Here is a 15998-nt window from a genome sequence, read left to right as displayed (position 1 = left end):
CAGTTTGGTACTACGTAAAGCTAAGGAAGAAACAATAAATATCATCTTGACCAACTTTTAAGGTGCAATGGCACTTTAGCCCAAAAGCCTCAGACACACGGAATCTTTGTTTCAGATGGGGGCACAGACCCATTTCTCTAGCATTTTATTCCAGTTAAGAAGAGCACCAGGCGGAGATAGCTCCCTAGTGACATTAGAGGATAGAATGCACCACCTGTATGCAAGGCTCATACCCTAGGCCACTGTGGCCAATTATCATTAAATAAATAAGCCAGTTATTCATAATTACCAAAGTAGAATATGTAGCTATTAAGCAAAACACTAGTTAGCTTCACAAAGAAAGCCTAGGCATGTTTGCCAAAATTGGTTCAATAATTTTCACTCCTTCAGAATGCAGTAATGGTGTGGATGGTTGGGTTGGTTTGTGGGGTTTAACGTCCCAAAGTGACTCAGGCTATGAGAGACGCCGTAGTGACCACCTGGGGATCGTTGACGTGCACTGCCTTCGCACAGCACACAAGCACCTTGCTTTTCGCCTCCAACGAAAAGCGGCCGCCGAAGCTGGGACTCGATCCCGTGTCGTTGGGAACAGTAGTCGAGCACTGTAACCACAACTCCACCCCAGCGAGGTAAAATGAATGCATTAATGATAAACAAAAGCAGAACACAGCGGTGCTTTTCTCATGTCGCTTGCACTACATAATGAATTAGGGCAACTTGTTTAGTATATTATTGCTTGCAAGCTATATCCCACAACTGGCAGAAAAAAGTCAATGAATGGTTTTTCTTAACAAAGCAGCCCTGTGATTCATGAAACATGCTGTCCGGAGCAGCTTCAAATTAATGTCAACACCCAAGGACTCTCTTCACTTCAAGTCAAAATCACAGTACATAAGCAATCACACTGCTTTGCTATAATCATGACACAGACACAAAAGATAGCAGAGGCCCTTATTATTCACTGAAAAAAGGGGACAATGCTAAAAACTAGTTATTTCTCTCTCAGTCAGCTGTTATAACTGCCATCAAATCGTAGTCACAAATATTTAAGGAAAAAAGGCAAAATGCATGCACCACTCATTCAATACATTTAATCAAAGCAGTGTCACATAATGCAACTAAAGCCATGAGGACTTTTGGAACTTTATTTTTAAAATGCAACATATTAAAAAACTGCAATTGAAAACCCAGCACCCCAATTTGCCTGCAGTATGTCCATTCTAATAAGCAACTAATAGAAGTAGGTTTGGTAGGCAAATGCATGAGATAAAGCTGTTCGTGCAGCTACAAGCGGTACTTTTAAAAGAAAAGGAAAAATAAAGCAACCAGAAACATTTCATGACACCAACTTACAGCGTAGCTTTCAATCCCATATGGAGGCCACAAAGTCCACACAGCAGGCTTCTACTTGAAGGCAGATGTATAACCTGCAGATATCCCCTCATTGTAATTGCAGCTACTGACGACAACACTAAAAGAACCACCAAACACGGCGCAGTAGTGAATCTCTCGTGTGCACAGAATAAGGACGCCAACGATTCTTCGAAACTATACGTGAAACACTACGATAAGAAAAGCACCATGATCGAAAGGAAAGATTACACTCCAGGTAACCATAAACAATATCGGCATCATAAAAACAAATAATGTGGTTATAAAATTACTTACGGTGGTAGCAGCAAACCAAGATAAACCGAGATGCGTTTTAACAGTTCGTGCGCTTCGCCTGGATCATACCTGCGACCTCGGGATCCGCAGCAGAGCGCCAAAGCAACTCAGCCACCGCGGCGGATGAATAGTGGTTTCAACCCCAGCGTCCGCAAAGTGCTGTTACTTCGAAAGCCAACCACAAATTTTACGCACAACCAAAGTGCACTTCCTTTAACTTGCGCCGTGGTGTGAACCGGCATCAGTGCACAGAATGAGGCACATATAGTGAGAAATAAATATTAAACTTCAAACTTGCAAGGTACAAAATAAAAAAGCAAAAGCAAAGCCCAGTCAAGCATCTGGAACACTAAAAATATGAACAGCGTATCGCAAGCGTGGTAGCATTTTTTTTTTTTTTTTTCAAAAGGACACTCGTGAGCCAATCATCTGCGGATTGTAAAGGTATGAGCAGCATATCACAAGTGTGGTAGCGTTATTTTTATCAAAACAGAGTCCTATGCTATCTCTGCGGCAAGTCTGCGCAATACACCGACTTCGGCGATGACATTTTTGTAGCAAGTATCCAGAAAAAAAAAGTGGCACAGCAGGTACGATACGCCACCGTTCCGGAAATACATGCTTGAGAATATGCAGAACATTACTCACCTTAACATACTTCCATTACAGGCGATGCCGTAGTCACATACAACGCTGCTCGCCTTCGATCACCGGCAACAAACCAGCCAGTGCAAGTTCAGTCACTGCCTTGTAAACTGCACGTCTACGCCGTAGTCGGCCAGAATAAAATAGTTCAGGCCTTCTTTCGAACCTTTCAAACGTGACACAGGGCACCAATCGTTTGCCAAAAGTGCGCACGCTGAGTTGTGGCACTTTGCGTCCAGTGCGGCCTGCTGACAGCATTACGCGAGTATACACATTTCTTCACTTACAAAACACAAGCTAAAATTCCAAAACGCGCGCATAGTGCGTAAACACGAGCAGAAATGGGCGCACGTAAGCATGCAGATGCAGAGTGCGCAATCACGTGACAGATGGGTGACGTCAGTGCCTCCTCCAGGAGGCACTGGTGACGTTCACGCTGTCGTGTTTGTTTTTTTTCTCTCTCTTTTTGTTTTTAAGAGAGAGAGGCGGGCTGTTTAAAGCCCCTCTGGCTAGGGTGGGTGGAGACGCGAGTCTCCTGGGATGGTGCGTTTGTTAACAAGATTGAAATCCCAATTACAAAAGGTGTCAAAATCATCCTGGGCCTCCCTCCGCACACATCCACCCAGAAAATTCTCGGCATGGGGATTTCAAACACACTAGACGAGTTCATTGACGCTGCCAGAGTAACAGAGCAGCAACGACTCCTACGCAGCCGATCGGGACTAAAAATATTACTGAAGCTGGGCTTCGAACCTTGAGCAAGGCTCAAACTGACTGAGGATATCCCAACAAACATAAGGAACAAAATAAGAATCCCACCACTCCGAAGGAACATGCACCCGGTACACCATGAGGGTAAAAGAAAAGACAGCGCGAAAGCTCTACAGAAAAAAACTAGTAAACAGACAGGACGTGGTTTACACGGACGCGGCGGAATACGAACGCAGAACGGGTTTCGTAGTTCCAGCAACCAGGGAGGACGGAAACCGGGGCTCGTGAGGGACGCAACAGCGGCTGAGGAGGTGGCCATTACGCTGGTCCTAACTCAACAGAATATAAGGGCGATTGTAACCAGTTTCTAATCGGCTGTCCGAAACTACAACGTAGGCAGGGTATCTGCCGAAACAGTTAAGATTATGTCTGCCGGACCACCACCGGTGGAGCTAATTAACCTCGTCTGGACTCCGACCCACGAGGGCCTGCGAGGAAACGAGATATATTGGTGATTTATAGGAAGGGAAAGGCGCGGTAACTGTCTCACTTGTTTTCTGTGGATACCTCAACTGCGCCGTAATGGAAGGTGGGAGTGAAAGCGGAAAGGAAGAAAGAGGACCGTAGTGGAGGGCTACGGAGTAATTTCGACCACCTGGGGATTTTTAACGTGCGCTGACAGCTGACATCGCAGAGCACACGGACGCCTCTTCGTTTCGCCTCCATCGAAACGCAGCCGCCGAGGTCGGGTTCGAACCCGGGTACTCTGGCACAGTAGTCGAGCGTCTTAACCACTGCACCACTCCGGCGGGGCAAGAAACGAGATAGCGCATGCACTGGCCCGAGGACTTAACACCGGGATACCAGTGCGGTTTCGTCGAGCAGAGAGCCCCTTCAGAGCAAGAAGCTGAAAACATATCATGATATTCTCAATCATTACCGATTAGAAAAACAGACACTGACTCGAGCAGACAAAATTCTAAGCAGAAAACAAGCGGCTATATGAAGAAATTTGCAGGCGTTTTTTTTTTTTTTTTTCCTACCAACTCGCACTAAGCAGATGGCATCCGGCGATACAGGACCCGCGGTGCAAATACTGTAAAGAAATGGCAGGCATATGGTGTGGACATGCCCTAGATACAGCGAACCAGACCGGAATTTGGATTCCTGGGAGGCTTTAATGATCAGCCAAAACAAAGACGTCCAAAATAAAATCATCCATCTGGCCCTGGATACCGCTAAATCTCAAGGGATTCCATCCTGCTAAAAGGGGAGGAAGATTCCTTGATGGGCGTAAATAAAGTTATTCATCATCATCCCTCATTCTAACGAAAACGTTATTTGCGCGCACACACGTGCAGTTTTGTAGTGGCGGTAAAGAACTGTCAAGAGTGACAGCATCTCCTAAAGGGCGCGTAAACGTACGTTCACGTTTGGAATTAGACTGTGATATTATGCAAGATGTTGTGTCACGTAAGGGGCTTAACTTAAAGTACAAAAATGGCCAATTGAGCCCAGGTCGCGCGCACATAAGCAGTCGAATCTTAAGTGGTCCATCCGCTGCAGCTCAGATCATCGCAGTCAATGCCTCACTGCTACGAAAAAATAATGATAAAAACGAAGAAAGCCTGCATACTGCTGTGTGCTGTGCAGAAGGCATCGCCAAGCCGTCACTCGTTTGAAACCACGCCGTTTGCGGTGGCCAGCCTGCCCGCCCCTTTCATCCTTTCCGCACTATAGGGGGAAAAAAAAAAGGAAAGCGCGGCTGCTTTTGTCGCAGGAGAGTTAGACCCCCTTCCTTCCTCCCCACGCAATTAGGCGAGCGCCGAGGGCACTTGTTTGAACACGCTGTTTCTCTCGATGACCCAGCCTGCCACCCCATCCTTTCATATCCTTCCCGCGCATCGGACTTGAAGTGTTCCTGAATTGGCGCTTGTAACAGATCAATTTTCTTCTCGTGGATTGAGTATAGCCCACGGTAGGCCTCTGACCCAGCTTGTGTGGATGCACGTAGTTGCCAAATTCTCAAACACTCTTCGATCCCATCTGTTGCGGCCCATGACCTGGAGGCGGTCCCGGTAGGCCAGCTTCTTGAAGCTTCTTGCGCCTTTAGGGATGACCAGGAGAGATCGGCCTGGATCGCTTCGTTGGATATTGCACGTGGCACCCAGCTGCTGTGCGGCCAACTTCGATTCTCTGGCGCCGCTCTAATCATCCTCTCGTCCCTGATGGGAGACAGACAACCGCTTTCGCGAAGATGAGGGAAGGAATACTGACAAGATTCCAGAAGTCTCGGACCATAACGAATCGGTTATAGCCTCATAAGCATCGGCGGCGAAGTATGCACTGCGCTCGAAGGGCCGTCTGGCGTACACTGACAGCGTACTTATGATATAGGCCAGTTTGATTGCAGACAATGGCTCCCAGGTATTTATACTCCGTATCTGCGCTCAAAGGTTCCCCGCAGAGCGATGGACTCAGCTAAGTCACCTTTGGCGCCGGCCAGTCGTACAACGATTGATTTTCGGGCGTTGAAACGAGGCCCCAGTGTGGTAAGTGATCTCTGTACGTGTGGCAGATATCTAGCAAACATTGCAGGTCTTCGCTGTTTTCGGCTATCAATACCAGGTCGTCCGCAAATGCCAAAGCCGGGAGTTGGCGCTTTTCGTCGATCCCGCTGGTCGTGTATTAAATCAAATCCAAGGTCAGACTGCATCAGCTTCTGTGCTAGATCTGCCACGTACAGGAAGTACAGTAGTTGACAGAGGGCACCTCTGTCCCAACACAATCGAATCTGTTCTGTTCGTAGGCGTGCGCAGGGTTCTGCATTAGGAGAAGCCAAGTTTCACCGCAGCGCCCCCCCCCCCCCCCTCCGAAGCCCCTACAGCCAAAACACAGCGGGAAGGCGCGAAATACTATAAAACATTTAGTTTGATGTGATGGAATAGCAACACATAGGCAATATTTTGCGCTTAAGGAACAAAACAAGCTTCGCTATGGATGCAGAATCGAAAAGAGGGAAGAAGGGGCGGGGAGCGAAATAATTATTGTGTAAAGAGGCGAAAATCGCGCAACAGTGCCACTCACTGACTGGCAAGTGTGATCTTCTCGTAGAACGAATTATTCTGTTGTGAAGAAGAGTGCTTGAAAGGTTTATGCCAGAGACTCCTCGCCATTTTAACGTTGGACCGGGTCTGTGTACGAGTGTGTACCCTAGCAAATACCAGCATTAACCCGATACCCATCGGAAACCCCTGCACGGGAGCTAGACGACACCCATCGCATCGCCTCTTTTTGTGTTTGTGCAGCTCACTCTCCTTTCGGTAGCGCGGACCGCTGGCAGTATCTCGTCGGCAGTCTTTTGTCTTGTTCGTATGTCTCCTGTGCCTTTTTAGCTCCTCGGACCAATCACATATCCGCCTCACACTTTTAAAACGCCGAAGGTAGAGAATGTCTGTTGCTCTGTGGAATGACAAGTCTGACCACTACGCGCTGACTAGGGGAAAAAAAAGAAAAAAGAAAAAAAAAAGAGAAAGAGGCACTGTTAGTAAAGTTAGGTGCTTTAAAAGGGGAATTGGGAGTAAATATCCAAGGTGCTCATGCGGCTTTTAAATTTTTCTCTGAAAAAGGCAGACATTGTTAAAATGAAAAAGGCAACTGAAAGCGTTAAAAAAAAAAAAAAGAGCTTGAAGATACCCACCGCCTCGCAGCTCCAAAAAGCCGCATCGCGCTTAATACTTTCTGTTGGTACGGCATCAATGCACGTTGGTAACTCTGCAGTCATGATGCGGAAGTCAACGTGCTTTTTTCGGAGGAAAGGTGAGGAGAAAAGTTAAATGTAGAGAATGCTTGGCTTTCACCTATGCATGTGGCACGTGAAAGGCTCTGCTTGTGATCTAACTACAACGCGTGGCATTGAAAGTTTGGAGGAAATGGTTCAGTTACAAAGTGAGTTGGAAGTGTTTCTCGGGTGAACTCCCATATTATGCGACCTCGCTGACAACCACCACCCTCTTGGTACTAACCAATGAAGCCGAACATCCCAAAAACAGCTAGCTGCAGCTTTTCTGCAACATTTCAGAAGCGCCTTCATTTTTTGAACGTGCTTGGAACAGCCGCAGCGCTGATCAAAGGATTGTTGCAATGGAACCTGGCTGTAAGGTCCGTGTTTCAAGAGTTGATCGTACGGTCACTTAGGGGCACCGAAGATCAGGAGCAAATGGGTTCTTTTTCGAGCTGCGACTGAGCACAAACGCGAGTGTGTATTACAAGCTTTGTAGAAAATGATAGACAACCTCCGCGGACTACAACGAGCACGCGCGGTGCTAGCGCGAATACGTATCCAGCCACGAGGCGTGGGAAAGCAACGCCGGCAGCCTGCTTTCACACCGCAGTGGATGGCTATTAATTGGTAGGGTCCCTAGAAATAGGGACTAATATTGGAGCGAGCGCCGCATCGTCCTCGAGCCGCGCTGCTTTTCCTCCTCTATGTTCCTTCCCCATTCTCTTTCGCTCATCTTCTATGTGTGTGCGCGACGGTGTCAGGAAGGGGGGAGGGGGGTCTGTTTTACCGCGGCTGCGCTTCCCTATCAGGCATCAAAAACAAATACTTCTAGGGACTCTAGTATCACGACGGCGGCGCATTTCCCGCTCTTTTTGCTCCCGCCGAAGCCATTTGTGATCCCGCCACTTCTGCGATCGCCAGCACGGCCACTGAGCGGATCATTCAAGGCGTTTTCATGTAAGTTGTTTTGGAACAATTTTTTATTTAAGTTACGACTTTTAATATATGCCCTGTCAGGAGTTAGTGCAGAGCTATAACGAGTGTAAGCGGCGTGATTTGTCTAGTTAGTTTGTGCCTGATTCAATCCTTGTATTGCATCATGCAGCTTGAAAGGCAAAAAAAAAAAAAAAGAAACGTGGTATGGTTCTGGCAGCTAAATGAGCACAGCTTTAGGGACTTGAGGGGCTCATTTGATTAACTTAAAGTACGCACAGAAATAAGACCAATGCAATTTAATAACCGACCGGACTTTTTTGTCTATCTCGCGCTGTATGTAGTGTGTGTGGAAGTTTCAGTTGACTTTTGTGGTCCGTTCTCAGATGGAAAGTACGCTATGGCGGTAATAGATGATTTCTCGCAGTCTCCGGGAACACTAAGCTGTACAGTAAGGTGGTGTGAGACTTCTCAAAAAAAAAAAAAAATTCGTGGTACAGGGCGACGTCCTTAGAGAGTACATCTTTAGATTACAGAAAATTACAATTTGGTCATGACGACTCCAAAATGCTTTTATCGTTTTGGAAGCTTTGTTTATATTTTCTTGTACTCTAATTTAGACTTGGCAACCTACTATATAGTTCTTGTTTTTAGCCGACAGAAATATTTTGGAATTCGCAGCTTCAAAAATACTTCTACCACATTTTTTGGGAGGTCATGTCTTGCGTACATTGTGCCGATTTTCAGAGTAGTTATGTGCATATTTTAAAAACAGCACTTTCGAAGATTTATTTACTCTTTTCTGTGGAATAAAATGCTCTAGGGATTTCAGTCAGTGCCTTTTACATGATTATGAGTGTATAGCATCAACTGCCCACATCACCTTGTATATTTATTACTGAAAAGCAGATTCATGATTGCCAATTTTTGGTAAGGAAAAATCTTAATAGTTCTACTTTTTCTTTAATACGAATAATTAGTCACGATTGGTTAGTGAAACCGCGTCTCCTCTCAGGCAAAATTTCAGGACTCTGCATTCAGTACAGTCCTTGCAGTATGTATTTTATAAAGTGCTGAGCCAAGAAATGTTGCACGATTATACAGCCGTGACCATTATAGGCCATGGTGCGTTCCGTTTCATCATTCGACCCTGTGTTCTCTTGCATGGGCTGAGATCGTACACTGGTGCAGTGCCATCTCAATTTTCCGTAGAAATTAGCCCAGCTCGACTTTCCGTTTTACTGAAGTTGATTTTTAGTATATCGAGCGTTGCTCCAAAATGTATAAATTCCTTGCCGTGGGAGGTTAACGGTGGACGCCGGCTTTTAGTGCGAATGCAGTCATCTGGAGGCAAAAACTACCCCGGAAAATATTTTTTTTTTTTTTTGCGTGCAACAGTGTCGCAGCTGCATAACGGCGCTATAACCGTTAGCAAGACATGAAAATGTGCTGGTGATGGACCGCGCCTGGACCGATACGGTCGCATTAAATTTGGGCTGGGGCACCCCCAAAATTTTGCCGGGTCACCTGAAAATTGATCTCGGCCAAATTGGGCCAAAGTTAATGTACTGGTATTACAGAACGCGCCCAGTTCGATGTCAAAATTTGGCCCGGGCTCTAGTTGCAATGTCGCAGTCATTACTGGACCAAAATTGATTTTCAGGTACAATGGATCGCGCCCAGATTCTATGATCGAACCTTAATTTGGACCGAGCCACCTGAAAATTGACAGAGGCCAAATTCGATCAAAATTGATTTCTGGGTATAACGAACTGCACCCAATTCGATTATCGCACCGTAATCTGGCCCGGACCAAGCCCCCAAAATTGGTACAGGTCAACGGAAGATTGACCTCGGCCAAGCTGGACAAAAATTGGTATACAAGTAAACGCACCGCGCCCAGTTCCATAAATCCAGAGTGTGGAGCGTGCTTTCGCACGATCGAGTAGTCGGTGTGTCTTGAAACCGCTCATTTTTGTGCTGCCTGGCATAATGCTTTCGCATTAAAAAATTGCCTGTCGGGTTAACGTACGCAAAATACGTAGGCAAGTCGGGAGGAATATTCGTTCGAGAGCAGATGATTTTCCTGAGGGCCTCTTTGCCAACGGCACTTAAATCGCCTTCACGCCTGGGATGGTATTACGTGCAGAGGGAACAGGAACTGGCTTATTGTTTGCGCTGTTGTCTTGAACTGCTGTACATGTACACATGTACACGCAGTCAACTTGTGGTGACCTTGAGTTAAGAATCGGCGGGTGCTAGTAAATGTGGGCAGAGCGTAAACGCCCTGCGAGCCTGGCCTTTAGTGGAAGACGTTAGCACAGGTATTAGGGCCATTTTTTAACCTACACAAGCTACATGGGTAGCAGAACACCATTGGAGATATTGAAGTTTTGTTACACTGAAGTAGATTATAATGTTGGCCAACGTCCACCGAAACAGGGGAACAAGTGAGCGCATCACTCGCCTCACTCTTCACGTGCCTTCACTCCGTCTCAAGTTAGCGGTAAATGAATAGTGCGGAAAGCTTTTGCCACAAGATGTCCGCGTATACCAAAAATTCAGCGCTAAAACGTCAGAAGTAAGATTTCACCTGGATTCACGCAACTGCTCAACTTAGCGTCCACGCGCGTCATTTAGTTGTCATAGCGATAGACGCCAGCGCGGGATGTTCAAATAGGGGGATGCTGTAATGCCTCAAAAAAGCTCGCTTTTTGAAGTATTCATACAGGCTCACATGTGCTCGCTCGCGGATGCACCTACTGCCAGGTGGCCACAGGAGCACAGCAACGCTAGTGTCCCTGCATATGCTCCCTAGGAAGCACGCAACGCTGTCCGGGAGTACACCCTATGCTCTGGCAATGCAGTAGGTGCTCGAAGGTTTCTACCGCGCCGCAGCCATCATACACGTCACTGGTCGCGAGTCCGTGGTGCGTCGTCGTTCCCCAGGCCACACGCATCCAATGCGCGCACTGAGGATTATTGCGCGCTGTAACCGAGCCATCGATCGGCCCTTGACGCTGTGAATGCGCTCACCATCTCGTGCAATGAGCGGGTCAGGGCGCTGCGTCCGGAGGTACCGGAGGTGGTCTCCAGGGCGAGGGACTCGTCGCTGGGACGGAGACGGAGTTCATGCGCTGCGCTCGCGAGCTCGTCGGCGCGTTCGCTGCCCTCAGCGCCGCAATGACCTCCGCCAGGCGCTCGATGCGCGTGCGAATCTGGCACAGGAGCGGAGTTCCACGATCGAGTATGTAATGCTAGCATATGCAGTCTTCGAAAACCTAGAGTAGCCCCCCCCCCCCCCCCTTTTTTTTTGTGTGTTGCGCTCACTCACGACCGCAGCGCGTCTTACATCTCACCAGAATTAACTAGCTTGCATGTAAAATAAACTGCCTTCGCTTTTATTATAGCGCTACTTTCATCTTGTCCTCTGGTCCAGTGTTTCGTAATGAATTTAAAGCGCAATCGAACTAGGTTTATTAGTGCGATAACGTTAAGGTACCGCTCGGCGGGAAACCCGGCGTCAGCTAGACAGAAAAATTGTGATTGGTCGAGCTGCAGCATGAGCATTCATCAATAAAAGAGAAACAAATAATCATGGGCAATCATTAGAATCTGCCCTCTGACCCTCTGAATAAGGAGCGAGACGTTATTACCTCACCGAGGCTTATTTGCCGGATTACAATGCAGTACTTAATGGCAAAAATCATGTTGATGTCTGCAAAAGGGTGTGCCAAGGGAGCCCCAAGTGGCCTTAGGGACCATTAGGGCAATGGTGTCACGGTCTTGTGGTGAATTTGGGTCACCCACGTTCTTGGAGCATTTTCTATGCAGTAATTAAAGTGACCGCACAGGCAGATGATATAATTGGCTACTAATAGAATGAACCTTACGGCTTCATATCTTTCATTGCGGCTGGGCAATGCAAGCAGTCAGTGTTACGGTGAATTTATACAGGCTGGCTAGTGCAGAATCTTGCTTTTGGATCACACTGTAGCATCCAAGAAGCTGCAATTCACATTATTTCCTTGATTTTGCAGGTACCATGGCACACACAATCGAAGGTCGTGGAAAAAAGTATCCATTGTAATAATCTGTCATGGATAAGTTCTTGAAAGGGAAGCGTAGGCGTGAGCTGAGGCTTGTCAAAAGCGCAAGTATTCGTTGCTCTGAAGATGTCTCTGCCAACATGAGGCAGGAAGAGGCAGTAGCATACATACCGAGGGCCATTTTTGTGCCATGCAACATCAATTCTGCACATGCTGAATATGAAACCAGTCAAACTTTGGTGGAAGAGCAACCAAGTGATACTAATTTTCCTCGTGATGACCATGAACCACGTACTAATTCAGAGGAAGACGGATGTAACAATAATTTTCAAGAAAGACCAGACCTCCTCGAAGAGTATGATGATGAGAACAATGCTAAAAGATGTTGTCTAGAGCCTACGAGATCAAATTATGGTAACATAAGAGATCAATTGCAGGCTTGGGCAGTGCAGCGCCATGTTGAAAGGGGAACAGTGGACGAAATCCTCAGCATTCTGAAATCCTACTTTCCAGAACTTCCGAAGGACAGCAGAGCTCTCTTACGCACGCCATATGCAACTCCATTTGTCCCTATGGGCAGTGGTCAATATGTCCACCTAGGGCTTAAGGAGGGCCTCATGCACACATTCAAAGTGTGGCAAGTCACTGAGAACTTTCCTGAACCTCTGAAGCTTTCTTTCAACATTGATGGCCTCCCTCTTTTCAAAAGCAGCAACAAACAGTTCTGGCCAATACTAGCCTTAGTACATCATCCACACCAAAGGCATAAGGACAATGTGTTCGCTGTTGGAGTATTCTATGGAACATCTAAGCCAAGCTCCCTAGATGAGTACTTACAGCAGTTTGTTGATGACTTGCAGTGCCTGCTGGCTAATGGTTTCACTTTTAACATGCAACACTACAGTTTTGAAGTCCGGGCAATTCTGTGTGATGCACCAGCCAAAGCATTCATCAAGGCAACGAAACAGTTCTCAGGTTATTATGGTTGCGACAAATGCTCTGCAAAAGGCACCTACCTTGGCCGCATGACTTACCAAAGCATGGATAGCCGTTTAAGAACAGATAATTCCTTTAGGAACTTTGAGCAGGAAGAACATCATAAGGGTGACTCCCCATTAACAGCGCTTGGCCTGCCCATGGTGACTGGTTTCCCACTTGATTATATGCATGTAGTTTGCCTGGGTGTTGTCCGTAAATTAATCGGTTACTGGCTCAAAGGAACAATTGCAGTCCGCCTGCCGTACTCTTCAGTGCAACTTGTGTCACAGTCGCTTGTTTCTTGTAAAGGCTTGATTCCTGCAGAGTTTGCACGGAAACCACGACCGCTAGATCTTTTTGAAAGGTGGAAGGCTACAGAGCTTCGCATGTTTTTATTGTATTTAGGGCCTGTTGTTTTAAAGAAAGTTCTGAGGCGTCGAATGTATGAGCATTTTATAATCCTACATGTAGGCATCGTCATTCTTTGCTGCCCAGCTATGTCAGAAAGGGTCAACTTTGCAGACCAAATGCTCCGTAGATTTGTACAGAAATGTCGTGGAATTTATGGAAAAGAGTCACTGGTGTACAATGTGCACTGCTTGATACATCTTGCTAGTGATTGTGAAAGACTCGGTGTTCTCGACACATTCAGCTGCTTTCCCTTTGAAAACCATCTGAAGGATTTGAAGTTTCTAATAAGATCAGGGAACAAGCCTTTGGAACAGCTATATAGGCGGATCTCTGAGCAGCGGGCATCACCTGTCTCCTGTAGTAGGCCTGAGGAGGTAAATAATTGCGGTGTAATCCAGTCCTCCAAGCATGTCAGAGGCCCAGCTTTGTCGTACAGTGACAGGGATCAGTTTTCCAGGGCATTTTGGAACTACACTACTCTTGACACTAAAAGGCCAAATAACTGCCTGCTTCTTACTGGTAACAAAATTATTGTTGCATCCAACTTCTTGTCCACTGCATCGGAAACTCTTATCGTTGGAAGATCGTGCAAAATTCTAGGTGATCTCTATATCCACCCATGCCGCTCTTCACTGCTATCCATTTTCGTTGTTTCGCTTCGGAACACAAATCTGAGTGTGTTTCCCTTTTCTGACATTGTCTGCAAAGGGCTGCTTTTGCCATTAAAAACCAATCATGTCTTTTTTCCCATATTTCATCTCCTTTGAAGCCAAATATGTATCCCCAGATGTAAGTTTTTAACTGGAAATCTACTGGTTTGTGTTGGTATTTGCTAGCTTCAAGTGGTCCAGAACTTTGCTATTTATTTGCTGGGCCAATTGTTTCTGGCAGCAAAGCTGGGCCAAATGCTACCAGCAGGAACCTTGCTAGTTTTGTATTATATGAAATGGTTGCTAATTTTGTGTTGGGCCAATTGGTTTGGAGGAAACTTGATGGCTCCAACTAAGGGCCTGGTGGTTATGAACTGGGATCTATTGGTTCCAGCTAAGTTCTTGCTGCCCAGTTTGAAGAATTTCTTGCATTGTTTGGAGAATTATGATGTCGAACATTTTTAACTAGATATTTTGAATTATGCCTCCAATGAATTTCGAGTATGAAAGCTAGGAGACTTATTACATATTCCTTACTCAAGTTATATACACCCTAACAAAGGGCACATATAAATTGAGCCCAGAAATCAGTTTAAACGTGAGTGAAGTTCTAGATGTAAGTTGTATTTTAATACATTGTTGTTGCTCTTGTAGTGGCTGCTTACTGAGTGAGGTTTGAAGCTACACTTAATTTGTGCTTTCACATGGTCGTGCAGAGTAATTAACATTTTAACATAGGTCCTGAGTGTCTTCAGTAATTTGTTTTGGGTGCCAACATAGCATTTAGGAACCGTTACTTCAGAGCTCAAGTGCAATATTTCATAAAGGTAGACAGCAAAACGTCAGTACCAGTTCCTTATTACCGGTGAGCGGCTATGTTTCAATGTAGGCAGGGAACCTATTGGTTCCAGCAGGTGCTTGTTCCAACAGCTGTTGGTCTCAGTAGCTATTGGTAGCTGCTGTTAACATTAATGTGTAAAAAAAAAAAATGCATCATTCTCAGAACCAACACAGGACCAGCATATATTTCCACCTGGGATTTATAATGTCACTTGCTTGTTGTCTACAACATTGATCACGCCATTGATTGTGCTGGTATTGAACTTTATACTGAAAACTCCCTAATTAAAGGCAGGGTTTCTCAAAGTATGTCCCCACTACCCAGCCTTAGGCAAAAGCAGCAATTTACAAACTTTTGTCAGATATATCTTGCACACTTTCCTTGAAAAGCAAGAGATAAAAGCCAGTGGCATGCAGCTATTTCACTGCTGTGGTGTGTTGGCTTAAGGTAAAATAGCTCTCAAAAGGTAAAAGCCCTCAAAAGAGAGGCCCATGGAAGATGACAAAATACTGACAGGTGAATATAGCTGTAACAGCAAAAGTATTTCCAGCCTCATGTTGTGCCTTGGAATTAAAAAAGGACTGTCGTAATTTTTGCTACAGTGCATTAAAATGCTTACCATATGTTTCAAACGCTAGCCTCAATCCAGCTGTTGATTACACCTTGATGGAGACTATTAATCAGATATCACATCATCGAGTTTCTCGGTGAAGGAAGCACATCAGTCGTGCCTGAAAGCTGGGTACTTAAAGAAGGCGCAGGCACTGTGTGCTTTTGGCCTCCCTCAGCATCAAAATATGAGGTCACAAAAATGGTAATCAAATCTGTGCCAGTGGAAAAGGACTGGAAGAAGTATGATGCTAGGATCCTGGCAACCAAACGTAAGTATACACATTTATATATCTCTTTTAAATGTTGTGCCCCCAAGGTTTAGGAGATGTGATGTGATGTCAGGATTTTCTTTTCACGTGCATCAGCTCCACTAGTGCAGGTGCTACAGTCACTGCTCACTCTGCCTACTGGGAAACAGAAATTTTTTGTACAATAGAATCTATTCAGTTTTTATCATAACTAGCTTGAGCACTAATGTCTGAACGAAATGTGAGATGATCACAGAGCATGGAGCCACTGGTAATTACTAAAGTATTTCTCTATATGTAAATAAATAAAACAGCAGCAAAAATTGGGCTGAAGAATAAGTAATGGTGCTAAATGTACTAAGAATATCTAATGGTGCGATGGAAAAAAAAAAAAAAAAAAGACCCAATGTTGGCTAACTGCAAATATGTTATTGCTTACTTGCACCCCAATTCTCAATTATGTTCAGA

At 45.7% G+C, this 15998-nt stretch overlaps 1 protein-coding gene and 1 long non-coding RNA gene across 3 annotated transcripts in view; one reads left to right on the top strand and one right to left on the bottom strand.

Annotated features, from left to right (window-relative positions):
- Positions 1–2695, bottom strand: part of LOC146188340 (uncharacterized) — an 18681-nt gene extending 15986 nt beyond the window's left edge. The window contains exons 1-2 of one of the 2 annotated variants that reach the window (XR_014707522.1): positions 2317–2695; positions 1354–1427 (exon numbers count right to left, since the gene is read on the bottom strand). This is a non-coding gene — a long non-coding RNA (uncharacterized LOC146188340). The remainder of the gene's footprint in view (positions 1–1353; positions 1428–2316) is intronic. The other variant, XR_014707521.1, reaches the window with a different exon arrangement.
- Positions 2696–11840: 9145 nt separating this feature from the next.
- LOC146188339 (uncharacterized) lies at positions 11841–14167 on the top strand. Its single transcript, XM_084605030.1, has one exon. The coding sequence runs from the start codon at positions 11841–11843 to the stop codon at positions 13944–13946; it is 2106 nt and encodes a 701-aa protein (XP_084461156.1). The 3' UTR covers positions 13947–14167.
- The last annotated feature ends 1831 nt before the right edge of the window (positions 14168–15998 follow it).

The sequence above is a fragment of the Amblyomma maculatum genome, chromosome 5, assembly GCF_055883805.1.
Source record: "Amblyomma maculatum isolate TAMU_Amacu chromosome 5, ASM5588380v1, whole genome shotgun sequence".
In the NCBI taxonomy this organism is placed as follows: Eukaryota; Metazoa; Arthropoda; class Arachnida; order Ixodida; family Ixodidae; genus Amblyomma; species Amblyomma maculatum.
The sequence above is the reverse complement of the archived record's forward strand: the minus strand, read 5'-3'. Positions and strand labels throughout refer to the sequence as shown.

What these genes read in the sequence shown, in the direction of transcription:
- LOC146188339 (XM_084605030.1), top strand. Translation starts at nt 11,841, where the DNA reads ATGGATAAGTTCTTGAAAGGGAAGCGTAGGCGTGAGCTGAGGCTTGTC.